Genomic DNA, 13,347 nt, shown 5'->3' with positions numbered 1-13,347 from the left:
TGGGCAGCCCTGCGATGCGTGAGCGTGAAACGTTTACGTCACGCTCTTACGCCTGACCTTCGTGAACTGTTCCAGGATGCGCCGTGCGTCATAGTCTCAGAGAACTTCACGGGAAAAGCCCACGTGTAAACTAATGCGGAATTCCCTTTTCCGAGCAAGGAGGGAGCCCTCATTGAGGGACATCACGAAGAGTTTGCGTTGGGCGTGGAATGTTTAAGTAAACACGACATTACGAGAGTCAAACCCAAAGCTTCTGTATCTCCTCTTCCACGGTATTTACCAACCTTCACTCCCGTACGCTTCAACGGAACTTTGCGGGAACTCTGAGCTGGGAAGGTTCCGGATAGACTCTGGGTCACTGAGAAAAACGTGCCCCACTATACAGTGGGTTCACAGAGAATTCTTAAATGGTGAATGGATTTATATTACATTATTGGCATTTTGGCAGACGCTCTTATCCAGAGCGACGTACAGTTGATTAGACTAAGCAGGAGACAATCCTCCCCTGGAGCAATGCAGGGTTAAGGGCTGTGCAGATCTTATCATGGCTACACTGGGATTAGAACCACCGACCTTGTGTGTCCCAGTCATTTACCTTAACCACTACGCTACGGGCCACCCCGTATATATATATAGCACTATTTAGTACTCTATAGTATTATATAGCACTTTTATCCAAAGCACTTTACAATTCATGTCTCTCATTCACCCATTCGCACTCACTAACGGCGACTATGCAAAGTACCAACCAGCTCGTCAGGAGCAATTGGGGGTTAGGCGTCTTGCTCAGGGACACTTTTACCCGCCCAGGCCGGGGATCAAACCAGCAACCCTCCGACTGCCAGACGGCTGCTTTTAAATGGATAAAATTGCCGTTTTTGCCAATCAATTGACACTCATAACCCATAATGACAAAGTGAAGGCATGTTTTTTTTTAAATCTTTGCAAATTTATGAAAAACTGAAAGCCTCTGTATATTGTGAAATTTTACCTGCATTATGTATGCACTTGCATGCACAAACTCAATTCCCAGTGAGAAAATGGATGCTTCTCTGGATCAGATTATCTGCCAAATGCCTACATTTAAATAACTTTCCTTTATGATAAAGATATGAAATATAGATATGATAAAATGGTATTTGCTGTATGCTAAATGAGGGTGACGCTCTACCGGTTATCTCCTCATAATGTGTGATGATCACAGTCGATAAATGGACATGGTCGAAGATAACTATGCATTCTCATGCTTAGCAGGCTTTGATTGGCTGTTTTCTGATGGTTGTGTGTGTGGATGGGCCTGTATTGTGCTGAATGATATTCCCTCTGACAGCTGCTGTCAGTCCTCCTGCCCTCCTGTGTACAGAATGAATTCCATTTCTCTTCAGAAAATAAATAGAAAATACCCGCACAGTTCTATGAGGATTTTCCATCAAATTTGTCAGTAAATTCCTGTTTCCTGACTGAAAAGAACGGGAAATAACCCCAAGTCTATGTGTTTGTGTGGGAGAGGGGGAGAAGGAGAGAGAGAGAGAGATGGAGAGAAAGAGAGAGAGAGAGATAGAGAGAGAGAGAAAGAGGGAGAGGGGGAGAGATAGGGAGATAGAGGGAGAGAGAGATAGGGAGAGAGAGAGAACAGCTCTAGGACAGAGAAAAAGGACGCACCACAGCACAGGTGGCTGATGGGATTGCTGGCAGTGAGGCCTACGGCAGGTGTCTAGCGCTGAGGGAGCTGTCTGGTAGCGCATGGCATTCGGGCACCATGGCGATCTGTGCACCTGTGTGCCGCTCTGGCGTTGCCGGGGTGAGCGGTCTCCATGACGACGGCGGCCTGACACGCGTGTGTTTCCGTGTTCCTCCGTCTGCAGGAGCGCCAGCTTCTCCCAGGCGGCGCGGGGTGGAATGCTGGCGGGAAGTGACCCGGCGGTGCAGAGGCTCCCCTGTGGCCCCGCCCACTACGCCAACGGTTCCGGCACCCAGTCCAGCGGCTTCAACAGCCTGCCCAAACCCGGTCGCCGCCGGTTACCGTCGGCCCGGGACGGCTCGCCGCGCGACCCCTGTTACGACCTGCCCCGCGGCTACAGCCCGGAGGGGAGGGGCCGGGAGACGGAGCCCAAAGCCCCGCTGCTCAGCAACGACAACTACGACCTCCTCCCCTCCCCCCCCGGGTCGGTCTACCAGACGCCCAGAACCTTCGACAAGAACCACAATGCCCTGGGCCCGGCCGTCCCAGAGTCCCCTGGGGCAGAGCCCCCGCCCCGGCCCCCCAAGCCGGCCCACGGGGCCGAGCTGCAGCCCAACCAGCGCTGGGGGAGCCCCCAGTCCCTCGGAGAGCAGAACGGGGAGGCGGCCGCCCCCTCGGTCGCCCCGCGGAGGAACACCCTCCCCGCCGTGGAGAACATCCGGCTCCACAGAGGTACTCCCATTCTGTCCCCCGATTCTCTGCCCCGATTATCTGCCCCCATTCTGTCCCCCGATTAACTGCCCCGATTATCTGCCCCCATTCTGTCCCCCGATTATCTGCCCCGATTATCTGCCCCCATTCTTTCCCCGATTATCTGCCCCGATTATCTGCCCTGATCATCTGCCCCCATTCTGTCCCCCCATTCTCTCCCCCGAGTCACTGTCCTAAACCCGATTCTCTGCCCAGGTCCCCTGGTTTAGACATTTAGAGCCAGTTTCACAGGCACTGATTAAGCCGAGTCCCTGACTAAATTACATTTTGAAAGGAGATTCTCCATACAGAAGTTTAGATCAGGACTAAGCTTAATCTATGACCTTGAAACCAGCCAATTGAAAATGATGGACGTTTTTCAGTTCATGAATTTGCATTCGGAATTCATGACCGGAATTTGCTGAAGTCCTATTGATCCCCTGCTGTACAGTAGTAGCCAGATGTCTTCAGGATAAAATATCAAGTTATATACTGCTGTTGTGCCCTGGGCCAATGTACTTAACCTAAATCACTCTATTAAAATATCTCATCATATTACTGCCCAGTAAAAATATCAACGGTGCCCTCACTAGTCAGCCCTCACTAAAATGTCCAAAATGGAACCAATCCAAAATATCTCATAATCCCCTAATTATTCAGTATTTACGATTACAAAGGATTATCTCGACAGAGGGGGTCGTGGAGAAGTTGAAAGTGTGGTTGTGCGTGAGTCTCATTGTTCCTGAGACGACCACTATTATATCTGTATTTTAATTACAATTAATTAATAATAATAATAATAATAATAATAATAATAATATGGAACTTTTCATATATTAAATGTAGCTCAAAGTGTTTTACATTAAGCCAATTACAAAGAATTACAAAGACAACACATTGTAGATAACAACACATTCAAGATAAAGTCCCCTGTTTTCCTTCTCTTCTGTCTTTGTCTCTCTCTTTCTCTCTCCCTCCCTCTCTCTCCCCCTCTCTTCATCATTCTCCCTCTCGCTTTCTCCATCTCTCTTTATCGCTCTCCCTCTCTCGTTTGCTCCATCCTCCTCCCTCCCCCTCTCCTGGCTTTGCGCTGGCAGCCAGTCAGAAATAAAGAGCTGGTCTGGCAGACGCTGTGCTGGGAGGCTGATGAAATCTCCCAGCCTCTCGGCCTCTTGCTGGGCCCCAGGATGGCCCTCTCTGGGCTGCGGGCCAGTAACCGGGTCCCTGGCCTTCCTCCCCGGTCCGGGGCCGAGCTGCTCCAGACCTCCTGGGGAGGGACCAGTCGTTCCCCTCTCCCCTGCCAGCCTGACCGCTGTCTGTCCCCCTCTTCCCCGGCCCCTCTGACCGAGGCTAATTTAAGCGCAGCCAGGTGTGAAAAGGAGGCTATTCATGAAGAGCCCTGTGATTGGTCCTGTCTGGGAAACGCTTGTTACTGATTTAAACCTGTCCCCAGGTACTGTGTCCTGTGAGTACGGTGGGAACCTCAGGTGCCAGTAATTGGGTTGTTGCCATGACTGGTCAAGGTGTCTTGGTCTGCCTGCCCTCTTCAAAGACTCAGTGCTGTGCCTCCTGTGCAGTATGATGGCTAGGGAACTGGTCTTTCCGCCCAAATACACTGCTGTTTTACCCTTGAGTAAGGTACTTAACCTGAACTGCTTCAGTGCATATCCAGCTGTATACAGTAAAGGAATAATAAGCTGGCAGTCTGCACGTTAACCTTGCATTGTTTCAGATCCATTACATTACATTATTGGCATTTGGCAGACGCTCTTATCCAGAGCAACGTACAGTTGATTAGACTAAGCAGGAGACAATCCTCCCCTGGAGCAATGCAGGGTTAAGGGTCTTGCTCAAGGGTCCAGCGGCTGTGCGGATCTTATTGTGGCTACACCGGGATTAGAACCACCGACCTTGCATGTCCCAGTCATTTTTTACCTTAACCACTACGCTACAGGCCGCCCCAATGTGCTTTATCCAATGTGCTTGAATACAAAGTCACTCTTGATAAGGGTTACAGGGGCAGCACAATAGTGTAGTGTCTCGGAAGAAGGAGGTTCTGGTTTTGAATCCCGGCTGGCCAGATCCTGTCTCTGTGGAGTTTCCATGATCTCCTCCTGTCTGTGTGAGTTTACTCCTGGTGCATTTACAGGCACTGTTCTGCCTCCTCCAGGACATTGGTCAAGGTGTTCTTTACTGGAACTCATCGTATACCAGGAGTTCAGATTGAATGCTGTTTTTTTTTAATCTAAATTATGGCTGAATTGGTTTTTTTTTATTCTCTCTCGAAAATCAACCTGTTTTGTGTGGAAGGAATTTGCAACATGTCTGGAGTGCTACATCTCAAAGCTGTCGTTTCAGAGAGGGCCATTCAGCTGAAATATGGTGGCTTTCAGTGCGTCTCTCTGTGTTGTGTAAAAAACTGGTGTTAAATATGGCTGTACAGAAATAAATATCGATTGATTGGTTGATACAGCCGTACTGTTCTATCCTCAGGTTCCTCCTTTGAGAACAGCGATCACCATCGGCAGGGTTATCTCAGCAACTCTGGCCTGTCGACAGAGTCTGTCAGTAACGGGCTGGGCTCCAACCTGGTGAGTGTGTCCTCACTCTAACTAACTAACTGATACAACACACCCTTATTCCTGTAGCACAAGGGAAAAGGGCAGAACAGTACTGTAAAATCAGCTATTTTATTTCATTTTATTAATTAAAATGTTCACTCAGAATTATTTATTTGTATGTACTGCACATTTTGTGTTTGTTTTTCATGTATTGTTGAGTTTGGGAAACGATGGTGTATTTCTAGGACAAAACGCAGGGATACAAGTAATAAATTGAGTGTCCAGGTTGAAATTGGAACGGACCAGTTCCAAACGTCTTTGTATTTAAACTGTAACTGTCGTGTGAATTTCAGTTTGAACAGAAGTGAGCTTCAGACCTGCTCGGGTGTGTGTTGTATGTCCTCGGTTGGATAACACTGTTGGGTAACGGTGTTGGATAACGGTGTAATAGCGTAACGGAGGGCGATCTTGGCCTTTGCTTTGCGACAGAGAGCCAAGCCCACCCTGAACCGCTCCGACAGTGGAGACTCCGAAGACAACTACGTGCCAATGAACCCCGGCTCCGCCTCGTCGCCCTTTACCACCGCCCAGGCCGACAGCCCCCAGAACATCTACATTCCCATGAGCCCCGGCCCACACCACTTCGACTTTCCAGGCTTTTCCGCCACGCTCCCGACCCGCAAGGGTAGCACCGCCTCCCTCTGTCACCGCCCGGGCCGGCTGAGCGACATAACCCCGCCCCCCATCAACCGAAACCTGAAACCGGACCGGAAGTGTACGTCTCCCCTCTCTGTCTCGCCCGCTTCTCCTGAGAACGACAGCAGATCGCTTGCATTCTTACACAAGCACTTCAGCCATTTTGCAATTGTATAACTGTTTGAAAAACCAGACAGATTACTTTGTCACCAATATAAAGAGAACACAATTATTTAATTTGCTTGCGGTTTTGCTAGTAAAATAAATTGTTAATTGACTGTTGATTGTGAATTTGATTAGTGACCATTAGTACTATCATAATAGAGGGGAGTGATGTCAGGCTCTCGTGTGTGTAATGGAGGCTTTGAAAGGGACTCACAGATATGTCTGTCCCTGTGGTTTCAGCCAAGCCGACGCCCCTGGACCTGGTGACCAATGGCATCATTGACGAGCTCCCCTTCAAGAGTCCCATCACCATGTCCTGGATAAGGCCCACGTAGGTACCCTGCCCAAAATCAGTGTAGGGGGCAGCCTGTAGCCTCGTGGCTAAGGTACATGACTGGGACGCGGAAGGTTGGTGGTTCAAGCCCCAGTGTAGCCACGATAAGATCAACACAGCTGTTGGACCCTTGAGCATGGTTTTTAACCCCACATTGCTCCAGGGAGGATTGTCCCCTGCTTAGTCTAATCAACTGTAAATCGCTTTGGATAAAAGTGTCAGCTAAATAACTGTACTGTGCTGTGCTGCAGAAGGGAGGGTGCTGGAATGGGGGTGCTAACTGTCTCTCTCCCCCCCCCCCAGGCCTCCCCTGAACCCCATCTCCTCCCTGCACTGCCGCCCCATCTCCACACAGAGCATCACCAGCACAGACTCCGGCGACAGCGAGGAGAACTATGTGGCCATGGTCAGCCAGGTGAGTTAGCCAGGTGTGTTAGTCAGGTGTGTTAGCTAGGTGAGTTAGCCAGGTGTGTTAGCCAGGTGAGTTAGCCAGGTGTGTTAGCCAGGTGTGTTAGTCAGGTGTGTTAGTCAGGTGAGTTAGCCAGGTGTGTTAGTCAGGTGTGTTAGCTAGGTGAGTTAGTCAGGTGTGTTAGTCAGGTGTGTTAGCTAGGTGTGTTAGCCAGGTGAGTTAGTCAGGTGTGTTAGCTAGGTATGTTAGTCAGGTGTGTTAGCTAGGTGTGTTAGCCAGGTGAGTTAGTCAGGTGTGTTAGCTAGGTGTGTTAGCCAGGTGTGTTAGCTAGCTGTGTTAGCTAGGTGAGTTAGCTAAATGTGTTAGTCAGGTGTGTTAGCTAGGTATGTTAGCCAGGTGTGTTGGCTTGGTATGTTAGCCAGGTGTGTTAGCTAAGTGTGTTAGTCAGGTGTGTTAGCCAGATATATTAGTCCTGCACGGGGGGCCTCTGCTAATCCCAGTCCATTGGTCCATTCTTATTTTTATTCACCCAATCCCAGCACTGAAGTAATGTTCACTCTCAGAAAGAAAGGTACGAAAAATGCCTAAAAATATACAAATGCTTGTTACTGGGGCACTACTCTTTAGAGACATAAAATTGCCCCCCATAGCCAGCAATATTAATTTCAGCGTACATTTGGAAAATTTGATCCTTGAAGAACAAAAATGTACCTCCACTGTCACTTTATGCCTGAGAGTGTACTACATGCCAGTTTATTGTCGTTCCCAAACTATGGGCTGGGATGGCGTTTGTGAGCTACATATATGAAGCGTTGCTGGGTTGTGATATACGTCCATGAGGAGGAATAACTATAGATACTATATAACATACTATCCATAATACATTTTGTACTGCCAATAATCTAAAAAACAATTATGCAGTTGCTTTGCCATAATGAACAAAAACAGTAATTTTAACGCACATTTTGAGCTGCAGAACACAGATTCAATCCAGTTAAAAAACTTTTATTTATCCCCAGGGGGGCAATTAAGGAGAAGTAGACATAGCACAGTATTAGAAAAAATAAATAAAATTCATGTCAATACACACACGACATGGACACAACATATGCAAGGTAAAAATGAAAAATGCTTAGGAATAATTAGGAATAAATTAATGAATTAGTTCTTGAAGAAAGGCTCATTGCCTGACTGAAATGGCCTAACGCTTAGTCTCCGCCCACAGAACCCAGCATCTACCTCACCAGCTGTGAGTGGCACCAGCAGCCCTGCCCCCAGAAAGTCTGGGAACGTTGACTACCTAGACCTGGACTTCCAGCCAAGATCTGTCAGTCCACACAGGAAGGTGTGTGGCCATCTGTCTTTATTGCTGTAACTCTTGTAACTTTTCTTGTAACGTTACTTTTCTGTTCTCTCTATTCACTATATATGGCAGCAGCCAATTGTCTAGTGGCTAAGGTGCATGACTGGGTCCTGGAAGGTTGTAGTTCAAGCTCCGGTGTAGCCTCAATAAATCTGCACAGCTGTTGGGCCCTTGAGCAAGGCCTTTAACCCCACATTGCTCCAGAGGTGGTTGTCACCTGCTTAGTCTAATCATTATTATTATTATATCACTTGTTATAGCTTATTACTGTAACGTTACTCTCTATTCTACAGTATATATCTTACTTTTGCAGATTACTGTAGATGTGCTCTCTATTCTATATATGACCTTGCTGACTGTTCTTACTGCAGCTGTCTACTTGCTGTCTATTTTACTTTAGCAAAAGAAAATACAGTTGTGCATACATTGTCGTTATTCCCAAAATAGCATGTGGATTAACACTCTAGAAGGCATGTATAGAGTTCCTCAGATTTAGATAAATATGCCATTTCTCATGAATGCAAGTGCACTTTATGCGTTTTCAGTGCAAGTCCTGAAAGTCAAATACTTGGTGAATTTGGGTAATTTGCAAGCAACTGAACAGAAAGTGAAGTGTCCCAAATTACCTGAATTCACCCTACTGGAACTGGATTTTTAAAACCTGGACTGAACCCCGCCCTATGCCCCCCCCCCCCAGCCCTCCACGTCGTCGGTGACGTCGGATGAGAAGGTGGACTACGTGCAGGTGGATAAGAAGAAGACGCAGGCTCTGCAGAGCACCATGCAGGAGTGGACCGACGTGCGTCAGTCCTCCGAGCCCGTCAAGGGCGTGAAGTCCTGACAGTGAGCTGCTCGCCCAGGGTCACGGGGTCATCGCCAAGAGCGACGGCTCACACGCACGTGTACACCTGTACACACAGGAGCACACACACACACACACACACACCTGTACATACACATACACACCAGCACAACCATTCACACACAGGAGCACACACACACACACACCTGTACATACACATACACACCAGCACAAACATTCACACACAGGAGCACACAGACACACCTGTACATACACATACACACCAGCACAAACATTCACACACAGGAGCACACACACACACACACACACCTGTACATACACATACACACCAGCACAAACATTCACACACAGGAGCACACACACACACACACATCTGTACATACACATACACACCAGCACAAACATTCACACACAGGAGCACACACACACACCTGTACATACACATACACACCAGCCCAAACATTCACACATAGGAGCACACACACACACCTGTACATACACATACACACCAGCTCAAACATTCACACACAGGATCACACACACACACCAGTACATACACACCTGCACAAACATACATCTGCACGAACATGCCCACACATACACAAGGACACATACACACACACACACACACACATACACATACACTTGCATGCACTCATAAACACACATACACTTATACACACATGCACATATACACACACACATACAAATACACTCACACCTGCACAAACATACAACATACACGCTCACATACATGCAGACACACAGGAGCAGCACACACACATATACACACGTATGCAAGTATTCAGGAGTACGCACACACACACCTCTATACAAGCATGCAAGCTTGCGGAAACACACACACACACACACCCCAATGTGTAAACGCATGTAAGCATGTGAAAGCACACACAAAAACACATATGCACACATACATGCAAGCACACATGCACACACATGCAAACACATGCAACCATGCAAGAGCATGCACACACACACACACACACACACACACACACCTTTTTTCTACCTGCCTCTAGCTTCACTGAATGCTCATACTCATGAGTATGCAGGCACGCACACACACACACACACACGCACACACTGTCATGAGGACTGTGGAGGAGAGCGGGGACAGTGTGTGCAGGAAAGCCATGGCCTCATGCAGCTTGTCCAAGGGTTTTATGGTGAATGTGATTCAAAGCCATAGCAACTTCCCTGTAGCCATAGCAACATTCACACGGTGCAATGTCCCGGACTGCTGGACTCTCTCAACTGACTGTGGGACAGGAGGAACACTGGGGATCCCTGAATCTGCGCGAATGACCGCCGACCTTTAAAAAAAATAAACTATTCGCATGCCATTCAGTAGTATGTTAAATCCAACGGCATGCAATGCAAACTAAAGCGCACCGGCTGACCAAGATAACCAACCTTCTGTCGCAAAAGTTAAGAAAAACATAAGACTGAGTTTGAATGGGCAAAGACGTATTTACAAACATATTCATTGCTTTTGTAAATGCTGGTCAGAAGTGCTGATAGGGACGTGTTTGCTAGAGTTGTTGTTTAGAGTTCTCAGATGGACCCAAACGGATCACAAACGTTATTGTGTTGTTATTTTAACGTTACCGAATGCGCTTAAGGTAGGTAGCAGAATCTACCAGAATAGCTACGTTTCTATTAGGGCGTATGCATCACGATTTCAGAGGGTCGGCTCCAAAACCCCAGCTAGCATAGTGCACAACGTGGGCGTAGTTTCCACTCCACTATTAAATCTTAGGCATCAAATGGAGCCTATACCATCATTTTTAAACGGTTTTCTCCTTCCTTGCCGGTCCGCAACGAGCGGAAAACCCGCCACAACTAAATGGAGCCGACTTCATGTCGATTGCCATTTTCTTCCCAGCTGGCAAAATGGTAACGAGAATAAAATGTTTGACCCCTGAAAACTGAGATTTGAAACACCTGTTTTGACTGCTGCTTTGTCAAAGCAAATGTTTGTTGCACTTCAAGCTAAATTCGCAGCGACATTCTAATGGAAACGCAGCAATTGTGGTGCCGTAAAGGATCCTCATCAAATATGAGGAAGAGACGCATTCTGCCGCAAGGACAAGCTTTTTAATTCAGGAAATTTAATTAGATTATCTCACCATGGGTTTGCATGCCTGGAAAAACATAGCCTTAAATTAAAATCCTTTGTTTTTCTCAAGCCTTAGCAATAATCTGTTATGACTGTTGGTTCTTGCGTGAAGTCTACACGCAAACAGGATTAAGTTTTAGTGCCGTGTCCATGAAACGTGCAGGTACGTTTGATTTCAGGGCTAATCTGTAGCTGCTATGAAACGGTCTGTGGGTGTCAAATCTCCAGAGCCACATACTGTGCCGCAAGCGCAAAAAAAGAACACACATTTTTGTATGTCTTCCCAGTGTTACACGGAGGGAAAGGGAGTATTTCAGACTATCACATTTCAGTTCCTGCTTCAGTCATTGTGAGCCGTGGTCTTCTGAGACCTGGCCGTGGCTCATTAGATGGCTGGGAGTGTGGAGGTCTGAAAATAATCTTCCCAGAGCACTGATGTCAGCCCAGAGTCAGGAGCATTATCCCTGATCTAATTTAAGGAATAATCGAGGTATCAATGTTGCCAGACGCCTGAATAATCCCCCCTAAAAAGGTCCTCAAAACCGCCCATATTCAATTGACTTTCATACAAATATATCACAATTTTTTTAATCTCCTACATTTGGGATGAATCCCCCAGTCTGGCAACCCTGGGTGGTTACTGAAATGGGGAAGCCACCTTTATCTAGCCTCTGCCTTAGGACAGTATGATCAACAGACTGTGTATATAAGCTGCCTGACTGAAGCCATATTCAAACATCACGGCTACATCCTTTTGCTTTTATGTACAGCAGACCTGGGTCAAATACATCACTGCTTTGTATTCAAATCCTTTTCTACGCTTTACTGAGCTTGGCTGGTGTTTTGGAACCTATGAAATGCCCTCAAAAAGTGCAAGCCCCACCTTTGTTGGCTGAATTGCACCGGGCAAGATTAATTGAGCAGAAAATAATTTGAATCCAAAAATGAATTTGTAAATAAGTGTTTGTGTATGAAATGCCCATATTTACATGCCGTTAAAATAATGTTTTCCTTAGTTTTCTTTTTTGTTATTGTATTCATTCATAATTTGCACTGTTACAAGTGTAGTAGTTTATGATTGAGCAGATTTTATCCATGAACATAAATGCACCAGTTTAATGAGCTTTTGAAGCTAGTAATTGAAGCGAGGACCCTATTTATTTTTTTTACCATTAGGCAGAATCAACCAAAGCAATGTCAGTTTCAGTGAATTATACATGGATTGAAATATAATAACTGTATTTGCAAGTTCAAATTGACATCAGAATTGTTGTTTCATGCATTTGACTGAGGACAGCTGGTTATTATGCTGTTATGTACTATATTTAACTCATAAACACTCCAAGGGAAGCTCAGTGCATTTCTTCCTCTGAAAGTTTTATAAAATGTGAGTGAAATGTTGTGCTGGAATGTTGAAACATAACTGCAATGACTGTACAGTGTGCAAAATTTGACTGTAACTATTTCCATTTGAATATTTTGTCAAAATGGTGTTAATCCTTTTGAAGGGTTGTATTTTAAATATGATTTTTGTTTATGGCCCATAGTCTTAAAATGTTCTGATAGGAGAGCTGATCTCAGATAAGTTTTATCTTCCAGCTCCCAGGGGTTATGAATAGGATATCGACCACCAAACCTGATCAAAGATCAGCACTCTGATTCAATTCTGGGTCAAATCATTTTGGATTCAGATACTTTTCTGTGCTTGATTGATCTTGCCTGATGCAATTGAGCCAACCAGGGGGTGGTTTTATTTCATTTCATTTTTTTAAGAGTATTTCATTGGTTCAATTCACCAGACAAGCTCAGTAAAGCATAGAAAAGTATTTGAATCTGAAACAATCATGTATTTGACCCAGGTCTGCGGTGATCCTACAGAGATTCTTTATGAATAGACTGAATCACATTTGGCCTGATTTACATGCTCTTTACATGCTCTCCCATAAAGAGCTCATCTCAGTGTAATGGACATTTTCCTCTGCTCTCACTGCATATTGTAGACGTGTCTTTTCTGCACCACAAAATCTGAATGAACCCGTTTGTGGATGACCATAAAAATGGGTCATATTAATATTGAGTTGTATTTAATTGGGAGCATAGTAGCAGTTTAGCTGTACCTTTGTGTTGCACTGATTTAACTAAAAATTTTATTGGAGGTGCAGGATGGTTGGTGGGCTGGAACCACCAAAGACTCCATTTCATTTTAATATGATTAGGTTGCTTTAATTATGGAAGAAAAAGTGTTGGATCATCACATTTAATGGTTTAAGAGTCCATCTTCAGTTGTGTGTTTTGGGTGTCCCTTTTCTTTGGTGAGGACTGTTCAAAGAAACCTATGATCTACATCCTGTGTTAGAAATACATCCTGTATCCCGTATCAATTCAAAATGTATTAATACAGAGCATTTTACAAAATATTTGTCAC

At 45.8% G+C, this 13,347-nt stretch overlaps 1 protein-coding gene across 1 annotated transcript in view; it reads left to right on the top strand.

The window, feature by feature from the left end:
* Positions 1-12,407, top strand: part of LOC133108733 (GRB2-associated-binding protein 2-like) — a 63,338-nt gene extending 50,931 nt beyond the window's left edge. The window contains exons 4-10 of the mRNA XM_061218439.1: positions 1,866-2,413; positions 4,925-5,022; positions 5,482-5,767; positions 6,094-6,184; positions 6,491-6,602; positions 7,822-7,941; positions 8,657-12,407. Of these exons, the coding sequence (XP_061074423.1) occupies positions 1,866-2,413; positions 4,925-5,022; positions 5,482-5,767; positions 6,094-6,184; positions 6,491-6,602; positions 7,822-7,941; positions 8,657-8,800 (1,399 nt within the window). The 3' untranslated portion in view covers positions 8,801-12,407. The remainder of the gene's footprint in view (positions 1-1,865; positions 2,414-4,924; positions 5,023-5,481; positions 5,768-6,093; positions 6,185-6,490; positions 6,603-7,821; positions 7,942-8,656) is intronic.
* The last annotated feature ends 940 nt before the right edge of the window (positions 12,408-13,347 follow it).

This window comes from Conger conger, chromosome 13 (assembly GCF_963514075.1).
Source record: "Conger conger chromosome 13, fConCon1.1, whole genome shotgun sequence".
Taxonomy (NCBI): Eukaryota; Metazoa; Chordata; class Actinopteri; order Anguilliformes; family Congridae; genus Conger; species Conger conger.
This window is presented reverse-complemented; position numbering and strand designations above follow the sequence as displayed.